At 44.5% G+C, this 12,750-nt stretch overlaps 1 protein-coding gene across 1 annotated transcript in view; it reads right to left on the reverse strand.

Annotated features, from left to right (window-relative positions):
- Positions 1–1,691: 1,691 nt before the first annotated feature.
- PLCL1 (phospholipase C like 1 (inactive)) overlaps positions 1,692–12,750 on the reverse strand; it is a 202,119-nt gene continuing 191,060 nt past the window's right edge. Inside the window, exon 6 of the mRNA XM_086751488.1 lies at positions 1,692–3,453. Coding sequence (XP_086607614.1) covers positions 3,271–3,453 — 183 coding nt within the window. The 3' untranslated portion in view covers positions 1,692–3,270. The remainder of the gene's footprint in view (positions 3,454–12,750) is intronic.

Genomic DNA, 12,750 nt, shown 5'->3' on the forward strand with positions numbered 1-12,750 from the left:
AGAGGAACATTCAAAAATCTCGCCTTGTTTGCAGTGGGAAGCTGCATTATCCCTTTAAAAAACAGAATAAAATGCATGAAAAATGATACAGAAAGTAGCAGAATTGCATGGTGTTCTCCTTGAGAGCACCAGCACACTCAAAGGTGTTTCTGAAATATGTAAACTAATCTGTGCCTGGGAAGGAAAACATCATCAGTCTTATCTTACAGGTGAGACAGTGACACAGGGAAAGTAAATCCTGTAAAGATGTAGGACTCTGATGGAACTGGAACCAGAACCCAGGTAGATTCACTCCTGTATTCCCTCTGGCAGACACCTCCCCACACCAGTCCCTGAGAGCTTCTCTGATTTCTAGTTGCTCAAATACACTGTAAACAACTGCAAATACCTGTAACCCTTTCCTGACATCACTTCCCCAGAAGTGATACAGATAATATCCATGCATTCAGGTGGGGCATGAAGCAAATCGTACCAGCACAAGGCCCAGAGAAGGTGGTTGTGCCACTGCAAGAAGCCAGGCATGGCATGCAACGCTTCCCAAAAGGCCAGGCAGTCAGCCCCCCATGTGTTGTTGCTGTTGATGTTGGATATGATTTTTCCATGTGTTCCCCTTCAAGGCTGAATTTTTATTATGCTGACTGCTGCTGTATCATCCACTTCCACCCCCAGTGACTTCAAAGGGGCACAGAAGAAAGTGAGATGAGCTTTTGCTGCCAGTCCTCTTTTTGTGCAGGAGGGAGGGTGGAGCTGCTCCAGCTGCAGGGCTGTGGGCACCAGCACCAGGAGCAGCCCCAGCTGTTTTGGGCCATCCAGGAAGCCTGAGGTTTTCTACTCCCTGTATTTTGGCACAGAAAGCCATGCAGTGTGACCTTGGCACGAGACACAACATGAATGCTAAACGTGGCATGAAAGTTGTGTGTGTGCATGCTATGGGATTTCCATCCAGCCACTATCTTCTGGTTCTGCAAATACACACAGAGCGAGAGCTATGTAGTACCCCATTCCCTGTGAGCAAAGAAAGCAAGCCCTTCTCTATGTAATTTTATGTTCATTTGTTTGTAACACCAGAGAAGGAAGGAGGGCTAAAAGGTATGTTGCCAGTAGTTCCTGGACAGACATTAGGATAGCCTTTTAAATTGAGAAAATCAAGCTATTTCTAGGTTTAAATGAAGCACCAAGAGGCAAGCCACTCACCTTTCCTGAAGCAACCTCTCCCTTCTGAGAGAGATGCTTTCTGAAGGCTGATCCTCCATGACTGGTGGTGCTAGGTGAACAATTTCCATCCTCCCTAACTGTAAATACTGAAGGCCAAGTGCTGTTTTTCATATAAACACAACTCATGATGAAATCAGGAAGGTAACCCAGGAGGGCAAAATGTGAATATGCACACTTACACCATTGATCTGGGCATTATGCCTGGCCTGAAACACAAAAGACACCGCTCTCCAAACCTCAACGAAGGCAGAGTACACACTCAATCTAATGGAGAGATAAATAGGATTTAGGGCTGGATCTGAACAAGTACAGTAAGTTTTACTGAAATGGTATTTAAGGCATCTGAGTTATAACCTATGCAGTAACACAGTTCCTATTAGAGCAGAACCTTCTTTCAAGCAACTTACCCACTCTAACCCACCTTTATTCAAGTCTCACCGGTTACCTTCTGTGTTAGATCACTTTAAAAACATGGGTCAAAGTTGTTTCATAGCTTTACTCTCTCAGTAATGTGCAACATGAACATCATAGTGTTATTAAGAAGTCAAAAATAACTTAACACAATAGCTATATAAGATTCTTCAATGGTCAAACTTCCAGCAATTACTTTTTGTTAAGTTCAGAAAATTAGCATATTTGTTAATCAAATTAATTTAAAAAGTAGCTTTTCAAAATAAAAGCAATGCTTTAAATAAATATAGTCTTTTTTTAACCATAAAACACTTAGTCCTGTTAAAGGTTAACACAAATACTACACTCAAGCACAGTACTTAAACGATTGAAATGAATGTTGTGAGCATACATGAGCTGGACATGGGGAGGGACAAGGATGCATTGCTTCGTGACATTCTCTGTCTCCTTTCTACAGCGGCACAAAGAGGCATCCAATTCTCAGCACTACCCTAAACATACGACATGCGTCAGGATATTTGTAACTGCTGCACAAAAATGCTGGCACCCTGCTTTTTCCCCCAAGCTATTTCTCTACACTACATCTGTAGCAACTATGCAGCCTTGCTTCAGATTTCTAGCAAAGCGTGATTCTTAGCCACAACAACGTAAGGCCAGATCCTACTTGCTTCACCCAACTGGCTTCAACATCTAAGCAGAAGGCAGCAAGCAAGATCTGACCTCCCACGCCTCTTGTAGTAAAGCTCACAGCTTGTGAAATCTGTAAAACCTTCCTTCCAATACTGGCACCACTGGGTGTTTCAGAACGGTCTGAAACACCTTCAGCGTTCGTGATCACCAAATGATATTCACAGCTCTCCTGGTAACTACAGGGCTGATTAGCTATGTTCATTACTACACGCATTAACGCCTGTCAGCAAAGACTGTAGCTGTCCTGCAGATCTACAAGGTAGCAATGATTCACTGGAACAAAATAAATCAGCAGGTTGTTATGGTAGTACTTACTAGCTGGGTGTATCTTGAAGAGCAGTTTGCTAAAATTCAGTGAAATATACACCTCAAATCTAATCATAATCTATCCAGCAACTCTGACCACTTAATCTCATTTACTTGGTTTGAATTATTCATTAAAAAAATCAAGTTCATGATCTGCAGCAAACCACTGTTTGTGCCCTCACAAAAACAGCTGTCGGTGATATTTGTTGTTGTATTTTGTTTGTCTGTTTAAACAGCATAACAGTAATGTAACCTATAAGTTAAGTGATAAAAGCTGGAGAGTAAAATAAAGCACAAAACTGATACAAGTACTCTCTATTTGTTTTGATCTTCAGAATGAACAGGCTTATTCGAAGAAGACAAAAGAATAAATTAGCAAATGGCTAATGTAATGCACGAAAGGGCGTCTACAGGATTTGCACGTGCGCACACACACACGCACTTGCATACAGACAGCTTGGCTTCATTAGAAATCTCGCTACCAGAGTTTAACTTAGATAAATTACCTGCATTAAAATACTGACATTGTGAGGATTTTAATACTATCAACACCCTGTAGAGGGCATTCCTGTGTGAATTTTTCAATGCTTTAAAAAAATAGTTTAGAGTTATTGAAATCTGTGACAAATGCGACAGCTCTGCCTCCCCTCACAGCTTCCCGTTCTCGTCTCCAGTATCCTTCTCCTGTATTGCCTCCAGGCACCGTTTTGACTTGGCGTCCGTGGGCCCACTTCCAGTTTTGCTCAGTCCGCATGACAGGCACGCCAGCTGGATCTGCTTCATGTTCTCCAGGGCTTCGTTCTTGGCATTCTTCAGGAGATCTCCTTGGCCCTGAGGATGCACAGACAGACACGCAGGAGTGAGTCAGGGATCGCACACATTGCTCAGGACCGAAAGCGGCAACACTGCTGTCATGTCTCTGCCATACTGTTTAGTGCCACGGAACAGGATCTGGATCCTGTCTCAAATCTCCTCTGCCCCTCATGAATGCCTGCCTCCAGGGAATGGTCTGAAGCCCCTTTTGCAGCCTGGCACCTGGCTTGGTGAGGAAGGCAGCAGCTGGCAAGGCAAGAGGGACAGGCACGAGATTCCCACCCCCTTCCAGGTCACTCCCTGGGAAGTAATTTGAGCCTGGCCCTGAGGAGCCCATCACTCCCAGGAGCCCACCCCACAGGGGAAAGCATTTCCTCTTCCACAGTCAACAGTGAGGACCTGCTGGGAATGGGGCAGTGATGGCACATGGAACCCCCCTCTCCCTGTGCCACTGCTCCATCCTTGCGGGAACACCCCTGGCATCAGACCCCACACAGCGATGACAGCGTGTCTCCAGTCGGCGGGCCCCTGTGAGCTCTGAGACCCTGGTTACCCACCCCTCCTTGCACCTGGATTTGCTACCCAGGCTTGGGTCTTCCTTTAGCAAAGGCAGGCCAAACCGCGCACTGGTAAGAAGCACAGCACCCTGCATGCCACACCGAATCCATCTGAACCATTTTGTTTTCAACCTTCCAGCAGGCAATATTGATATTTTAAGTGCCACAAAGCAACAAGATTCTGGTGATAGAGGATACAAATAAATAAACATCAGGAGATGCATCCGACTATTGAAATTCAGTATCACTAAGAGCTGCTCTCCTAATGTCACCTGAAGTACAGCGTAAAGTACCCCACCTGCTGCAGCTGCTTATACGTGTATTCAGAAGGAATACCTCCGCTGACTGAAACGTCACATTCACACCCCTGCAGCCTAACCTGACCTCCCCCCTCCTGTGGGGTCTCAGAGGAGACAACAGATGTTACAGTGGGAGACACTGGAGGGGTGACTGATGAGTGACCCTCCTTCAGTTTTTGATACAAAACAGATGTGTTGGATGAGTCACAGTATGACACCTTCCAGCAGTGGGAACATCTCTCTGCTCTCCCTTTCCCCAGAGCTAAGAGGAAGGATTTATCCCACACCAATGAGCACAGTTCCCTTTTCGCCAGTGCCTGGCACCAGACTTACACCGCCTGAGCCCCGTAAACAATGTTCACAATGAAGAAACAATGGTGGCTTGCAAGTCCTGCTGCACTGGTAAACACCACGTGGGAAACCACGTCAGCCAGGGATGGCAGCCCGCACCCGAAAACGTGATTGCCTCATCTCCTGGTGACATGAATTTGTCCCTGCTGAACAATGCAAATCGCTACCCAGATGCTGGGAATCCAACTCAATGCAAGAATAACAAAAAGCACTGGGACTGCACGAGCGGCTCTGTGCTATTTGGTATGAAGCTCTTTTCAAGAGATTTGTATCTCACCAGCATGACAGCTATGGGAATACACAGACAAATAGCTTGGGATCCAGTGAGTAGACATGGCTTGAAAAAACAAAACAAGAATAATTTAAGCAGCACATATTTCACATAGCTGTGATCCTGCTTTTAGGACAGAGGTTGAGCTTATGGTTAAAGGTGGTAGGCAGGAACCCGGGAGCTCCCCAGCTGCCCTGAGCTCCCAGCACACCTCAGTCCCCCTCCCTCTCTGCAAAATGGCACAGGAATCATGCTGGAGTTGTCACAACAAGGACACCAGACTGTGGCGTGGGCAAAGAGATCCAACAGCAGCATCATTAATGACAGGATAATGTTATCAAAAAGAGCAGTAGATTCTTCACTACACAAACACAGTTTAAAATTAATAGCTTTTAGGATGATACAGACCCAGCTGCAGCACGGCTGCTGCTTTTTCTTATCATGCACACAGGACTGAAGACACCAAAGGCTGCACCAATGTGCAGACAAAATCAGTGTGATGATGCTTTGCAGCCTTAACCTAAGTCAAAACCTGGCAGTAAGTATTCATGCACAAGACCAGAAAAATCTTTGCACAAGAAACAACAAAGAATAGACATCTTTACAGCCCCAAGAACAACTAAGCTCAAAACCTGGGAGAGCCAGTGCCACAGAGGGGTAAAATGATGAGGATGAAGGCCCAGTACCCTGAAGCATCTGGCAGCCCCTTTGTCAGGGTGTCTGGGAGGGACTTCTAGGAGCTTGTCCTCTGCTGTGGCATGGCCAACATCTCCCTGGGCTGCAGGAACAGTCACCCACCTGTGCGCAGAGGAGGAAGAGGATTTCCTGTCATGCAGCAGCACAAGATGGATACAGCTCCATAAGCTGACACAAAGAGCTTCAGCTGAGCCTGTGTCACCTTCTTCATGTCCTGTTCTTTCTCAGAGCGAAGGCAAAGCATGCAAATCTTTCTCAGGGTGGCCCACAAACTGTCGTTGCCTAGGGAGTCTCTGAGACACTCATTTAAGGGAAGCTACTCGGGATTTGATGCACTCCCACTTGCAGGGTGACAGCCTGAGTTCGCCCTGCCAAGACTCCTATATGAAGTCCCCAGAAGCCAAGGGACTTCACACCTCATGTGACGGTGCTGCGCCATCCGCTCTTCCTTATGCATATTCTGATTTCACATTTAAGTAACAAAGCAATTCAGATTACAGATTTCATCTGATGCAATTCATAACATGTCTTTGGGTTCCAAGAAGAAAAACACTCCTCCTAAGCATACTTCCAGTATTTTGAAGACATTCTTATTTTACAGTGATCTAAAAACAGAAATGGACTTATCAAAATAGTGCAATTCCATTCATGTACAGACCAATTGATTTATATCTTAATCTCCTTGTATTTTTTATTTTTAAGCAGCTGGTTCATTTGAGCAAGCTGAAGGAGCAAAAATGATTTTGAGTCATCTGTCACAAGAAAATTAACGACAAATCAGTCCCCTCTGACAGAACTGTCATAATTCCAGACATCATAAAAAAAATAATCTGTGGGCATGCTCTGTTGGAAAAGCCATCTGTTTGCTTTGAAAAACTGGCTGTGAGCATAACCCACTTAAGAAAAATGTCAGCAAAATTGTGTCAACACCTTAACAAACTAAATACTGGATAGAAGCTGAAGTAAACTTTAAAAGTATGATTGCATTGAAACAACCTTCAAAAATCAGTCATTGTGATCATCTCTGCACACAAAACGATCCTCTTTGCCCTTACAAACAAAGCATCTCTCTTCCAGACAAAGAGAGATCATGACGGTCCACTTTGGCATCTATCCATCCATCTCCCTTCTGCTATTGATATCATCAGCCTTCCTGAAAATAAATACTTGTGAGAAAGGTTAAACTCTCCATTTGGCAGAACACTAAATTAAGCCAGAAGAGATGAATCAAGTGTTCTACCTGAACAACTGATCAAGTGGCCCATTTTTATTTAGAGTCAGGGAACATTAAGTGTCATGTTTCATACACCTAACTACGGAGCCTCAGCACAAATTAACATTACAGCACAAATAACACAGTTTGTCAAGCAAGCGTAATATTATAAGCCTTTACCTTGACAGGTAAATACTACTTCGAAAACAGGGATAACCTGACATGGTTTTAACTATTGCTCAGTTTCAGTGGCAACTCACGCAAAGCTTTAAGAAGCATAAGTGGCTCTGGACAGACACTGGCAATGGCCACAGACAGGATGAATTCTGTACGTTGGTTTTTATTATTTCATTTTTTGCCAAATTAACCTCTTAAGTTCTTATAAGTCAAGACGACAGCTCATTATATCCAACACTAACCCAGACTCTGAGGCTGGAGAAATGAGAGGAGGACTTAGGTAAGTGACACTCTTTTGTGTTTGACTCCACAACTCTTTTTTTTTTTTTTTTTTTTTAGTACATTGCATGTAAATTTCTACATAAATATAAATATATGGGCACGGATATGTACATTAACAAATAATTACTATTTCTATGCTTTCTAGGAAACACCCTGTGACACGTATGCCGTGACACACTGCTAGTTCTGGGTACCCACCAGTAATGGGGACCCTGTCGACGACACAGGCAGGATCCAAAGCCCCTGTGTTGGCAGCTGCCAGCACCAGCATCAGGGGGCTGCAGGAGGACCCTGAAGGCCACCACACAGCCCACGTAAAAGTGACCTGCACCAACTGGCTGCCCCACACAAATGCTTTGCTTTACTACCGGCAAAATGGAAAACCCCGTGTTGAGCCCTAGGGCCTTCCCGGCATTCAAAGCTGGCCGTGTTCTCGGGGAGGCTGAAACAGTGGCTGCGAACGCCGTTTTGTAATCTGCTGCTTGCTAAAGCAGAGGGTTGCTGATCTCCTGGCAGATGCATTCTCTGACAGCACATTACAGGAGCTCTCCTCTCCACTTCTCAAGGGCTGAGTAAACAAACAATAAATAACGGAGGTTGTACCGCCCGTGTCACATCACTGTTATTTTTTAACTTTTTCACAAGGAAACAAGCTCTTATGTTATTATTTAATCACAAAGTAAAATCTCCAGAGGCTGACAGTGGTTGGCTGAAAAAGCCAGACACAACCAAATAAAACAACCGCAAGCTTTGTGTCGCTCTGCATTTCAGAGGTAACACAGGTAAGGTACCAGCACTGAGGGACTTGGAAAGCAGAAATGCTGAAGAGCTGCTGTGATATTTGGATTCTCTGTGTGGAGGCGGCATTTACCACAAAGGGTGCATTTTTGATGTGTCATAGTGGGACTTTAATTGTGTTTCATATTAATAAGGAGGCACACAATTAAATGATCACACATGGCTTTGAAAATGTTGTCCTGCAAAGGAAATAATTAATGAAATGATTAGACATGTTAAACTTATTATGAAAAGCAGATATTTTTCCATGCCTCCTTCAAAGTTAAATGTGGGAACAATTGATATGAATTTGATTACGATACATCCACATTTCAGAACAGAGTACTCCAAAAACATACAGACTATTTCTGCATCAATGCAGACTTGAAAACCCCACCCTTTCCATTATTACTGTGTATTGTTTGTCAAGAGCTTTGCTTTATTCTCTATGATACAGATCATAGTGTGCATGTTGGCACGAAAAATTACCGTACACAAAGATTATACACAAAGTGTATAATCACTTCTCACGCACTGAAAAATAAAGGATTGCAAAAATGAGCTCCCCCACAGGAAAGCAGGGACCAACTGTTACTTGCCAATTTATTTTCAACTCTTGCATAGGAAAAAATAACTTCCTGTCAGGACAATTAAAAGGCCATGAATATAAAAGATGGCACTTAAATGGCAGTCCTTGTACCACTGGCGTATCATTTAAGTTTGGGTTTTGAGGGTAACTTCCGACATACCTAATTCTGAACCAAATGCAAAAATCTGTTCCTGAAGAATGACCCTAACTTGTCCTGAAGCCAGCACCAGCTTTGCCACTGAGTAAACCGGGGAAGCCAGCCGAGTCCTCGCTGGGGCCTGAGTCACTGCTAGCAATTTCAGATATCAAACTGAGCATCTCATTTCTGTGTATCAGCACGTTACTAACAGACAGAGACCTTCTCTCCCATTTCCCAAAGCAGAGTCTAGCAAAAATTTGTGAAAAGGAAACAGAGCTGAGAATCCATTATATCACATAGAGAACCAATCTGAGATGTATGAAAAAGAAAATATCCAGTCAGGGAAAGGCAGTCATCATTATATGAAGTGTTACATCTCTGTAAGCAAAATCAGGAAAGAGAAACTACTGCGGAACAGATTGCCGTGTGCAGCTTTGACACAAGGTTACATGATAAAGACAAGGTGAACATGAGCTTTTAGATAAGCATTAAAATTGAATCAATGGTTGTGCCAAGCAATGAGGTCAGAAGCTCCAGGGCTGATCTACTCAACTCATCCTAGCCAGCAGCTGGGACACCTGGGACAGCAAAGATGAAAAAGACGACAGAGAGGAGGAGAAGGAGTAATAGTTAACAGGAACAATCTCCTAGTATTTCTTTATCTAACCCAGGTTATTCCTTACTTCATCCTTTCTCCATTTGCTTCATGAACCAGCCACATGGATGCTGGCTCCAGGCTTTCCTGCCTGCCTCTTGTTACACAGGGGGCTGAGTGGGTTCAGAGAACAGAAAGAAACTCAAGAAAAACCCAGGAAAAACAACGGCAGTGCAGAACCGGCCTCAGCTGCGCTGTATTTCCCAACTGTTCTACTACTTATGTGGGGAAAAAATTCCTTTTTGCACCTGATATTTGTGCGAGTCTCAGAAATGAAACCACACCTGCAAGCAACGCTGGCAGCCTGGAGGGCACTCCCCAGCTTGCCAAGACCCACAGCCCAGCCAGCAGCCTGCTGCCAGCAAGCGCCTCACTTCAGGACAAGCGCTGGGTGAGGAGCTAAGGGGTAACTGTCTCTGCCAAAACCATTCACAAAGCACAGTTTCTTTTCCAGTGCAGTCCACTAAGAGCAAGAGAACAACCCCAGCGTTACTCCAGGCAGTTGGTAAAATTCACATGGCAACTCCAGAGCAACCTGGCCAGGAGCTCCCCGTTCAAGAGCAGAAGGGGCTCACAGCAGTTCAAGGGAGAGCAGGCAGGCATATGAATTATTGCCCCTCCATCGAGCCCATTCGGCCCTGGCTGGCCCTGAGCACCCAGCAGGCTCCAGTATATCAGCCCAGTCCTCTTCGAGGCACGGATCTCTGCAACCAGAGTAGATGTTCAGATACCACAGTAAAGGGACACAGAAGAGGTTAATAAATAAATGATAATAAATAGAACAAATAAGTAACAAATAAAGTACAGTAGGATTCAGAATGACCCTAACTTGTCACAGATCAAATCTTAACCTCACCCATGACTGGTGTGATTACTCATCACGGCCACGGGCTGGACTACTCTGGTGACACACCCAGTGGTTTTGTGGCTGCAGATGAGCACTTTGACCCAGGGGTGGAGCCTGATGCTAAAATTGTAAATGCAGTGTAACTGTTAAGAACAACATCCAGCTTACCTGAAAAACAGTTCCATCTGATTTTAACCCCTTACATTTAAACTCCCAAACTAGACCAATCTGACAGTAGTTCATTACTAGGCTGTCCCACACAAGTCTCAAAACTTCCTAAGTGATTCCATTTGCCATTTGGGTCTCACTCCAAAGGGCTAAATTGGATGAAGATGATTAAATGGGGATCTACAGAAGTGCCCAGCATTAGCCTGGCTAGTTTTCTAGGAGGCTAGTGATGGTTCATTGCACAGCAAAGCAATCCCACAACAGAAGGCAGTGACACAAATGGCTGGGAAGAGGGAAATGCCTCTGCTGGTGTGGCATCTCCTTGAAAAACATCCATGGCATTTTTTGCCTTCTATTCCAGCTGTTGGAAAGGTGGAGTTAAAATCTCTGGATAGCAAGTGACACGCACCATGGTCTCTGGACCGCGCCACGCAAGGCTCCCCAGTTTACTACATAACTGCCAGTCCGTCACTTGGATATTTGCAAATCGTGGGACACAGCCAAACACGGAGCTTGAGGGCAGCCTGGGAACTGGAAATGTACAAAATACCTCTGTCATTCAAGGAGAACCTCAAAAACAGTCATGCAATTAGCAAAAAAGAAAACACTTGGAAAAACTTCTGAGTCTGGCTGCTGGCCTTGCCAGCACGAGTATGTCGCTGCCTTGTGCAGCCATGGCAACTTAGGGACAATGGTCTGTGTTTGTCATCCTCTCACAGGTTTTGCCTAGTGAAATAAAGGTGAAGGACATACGTGCCCAGCTTGCTCTCTGAAACAAAGTCAAGTGCCCTCCCAAACCCTGCTGGCCCTAGACCAAAGTCTGAGAAGGAATTAACGTCAAGCACTTGCTTGAATGCCTGAGTGGCAAAAGCACTCATGCTATAGCGTTTCCTATTGATCCTTAAACAGAGCTCTCCACTGAAATCCATGGGCTCTGGCAAATCAATCACACTGAACAGCTACTAATTTATTTCTTCAAGCAGGCATTTTACGTATAAAAAGAGTGGGCTTTTATTTTCTTTTTTTTTTTTTAAATGCCTCTTGCTTCTCTCTCATCTGGGCATTTAAATTAAATTACCTTATATCAGGCTGTCAAAAGCAATGAATGTGAGCATTGACTGTCTAACTGTGCTGCAGCAGGAATTTGCTTTCAGAAATAATGCCATTAATTTGATGTTAGCCATGTGCTGAACAGTTTAGCCGCCTGTGTCTCTCAGGCACTGCATCTAGCAGACAGTTTCCAAGCACAGACACAAATGTATGGACTTTTGCTGTCAACCCTTCCACTCTAGGAGCCTGCCTTCTTTCTGATGATAAGTTTGAAATTAAAAGGTTGGCTGGAAGCCCAGGAGCGCACAATCAATACTAAGAAAACCCCACATTATTGAATAAATTGGGGTATTATTTATTTTTGATACACAGCCATGAGATGGAAATCAAAGCTGTACGTCCAGGCATTTATTTCTTAGTTCTCCTTTGGTCAAAAAACCTAGTTCCCCACATGTTCCAGCACCAGCTGGTAACTCCAGTAAGGTCCAGAGAGTCCCAGAAAAACAAAACAAGGGGAAGAAAAATGAGGCAGAAAGGACAGAATTAGTTTCTGAGTACAAGGACCAGCTGTGGGAAAAGATGTTTTGCAGCTAACAAAACACCTGTGCGAAGCATCCCCTGAGCAAAACACCTGGCTGGAATAGCTGGCACCCCCCACCTCCCTGCTGCCCTCCGCGCTGACTCACAGCCGCCCCGGCTGCAAGCCGCACACTTAACATCAAAATCACGTCCTTGCGTTGACAGCAAAATGTCCATTAACTTCATCAGAAGCTGGAAAGACTCTACTGCCCATCCCCGAGCTGATTCTGTATTGACTGAATACAACAGGCATCTGCGTGGTTTTGGGGTTTTGTTTGGTTTGGGTTTTTTGGAGGGGAGGAGGAGAGTTACAGGAAATGTAGCACAAATACTCATTGCTCTCCTTAGACCACTGCTTAGGGCAATAACAAAAAAAAAAATACATGTGTCTGTGCTTAATGCTAACTGAAATAATCTAATTAAGAAGAAATGAAATTACTCCAGTCAGAGGGCAGCATTTCTGAACAGGTAATGGAGCATACTCACGCAATGCTTGCTCCTGTGTACAGCTCCTTATGCTCTCCTTGTCTCTGAGTAACCACCTGGCACAAGCAGTAATTTCTTAGCAACTAGATGGTTTGCAAATCCTTCTGCTTTGGTGGTGGCTGGCAAACATCACCCACTGACTAGGATGCAGGAGCCACCTGAGCTCCCTGTTCCACCTG

The sequence above is a fragment of the Chlamydotis macqueenii genome, chromosome 6 (genome assembly GCF_036417535.1).
Source record: "Chlamydotis macqueenii isolate bChlMac1 chromosome 6, bChlMac1.mat, whole genome shotgun sequence".
Taxonomy (NCBI): domain Eukaryota; kingdom Metazoa; phylum Chordata; class Aves; order Otidiformes; family Otididae; genus Chlamydotis; species Chlamydotis macqueenii.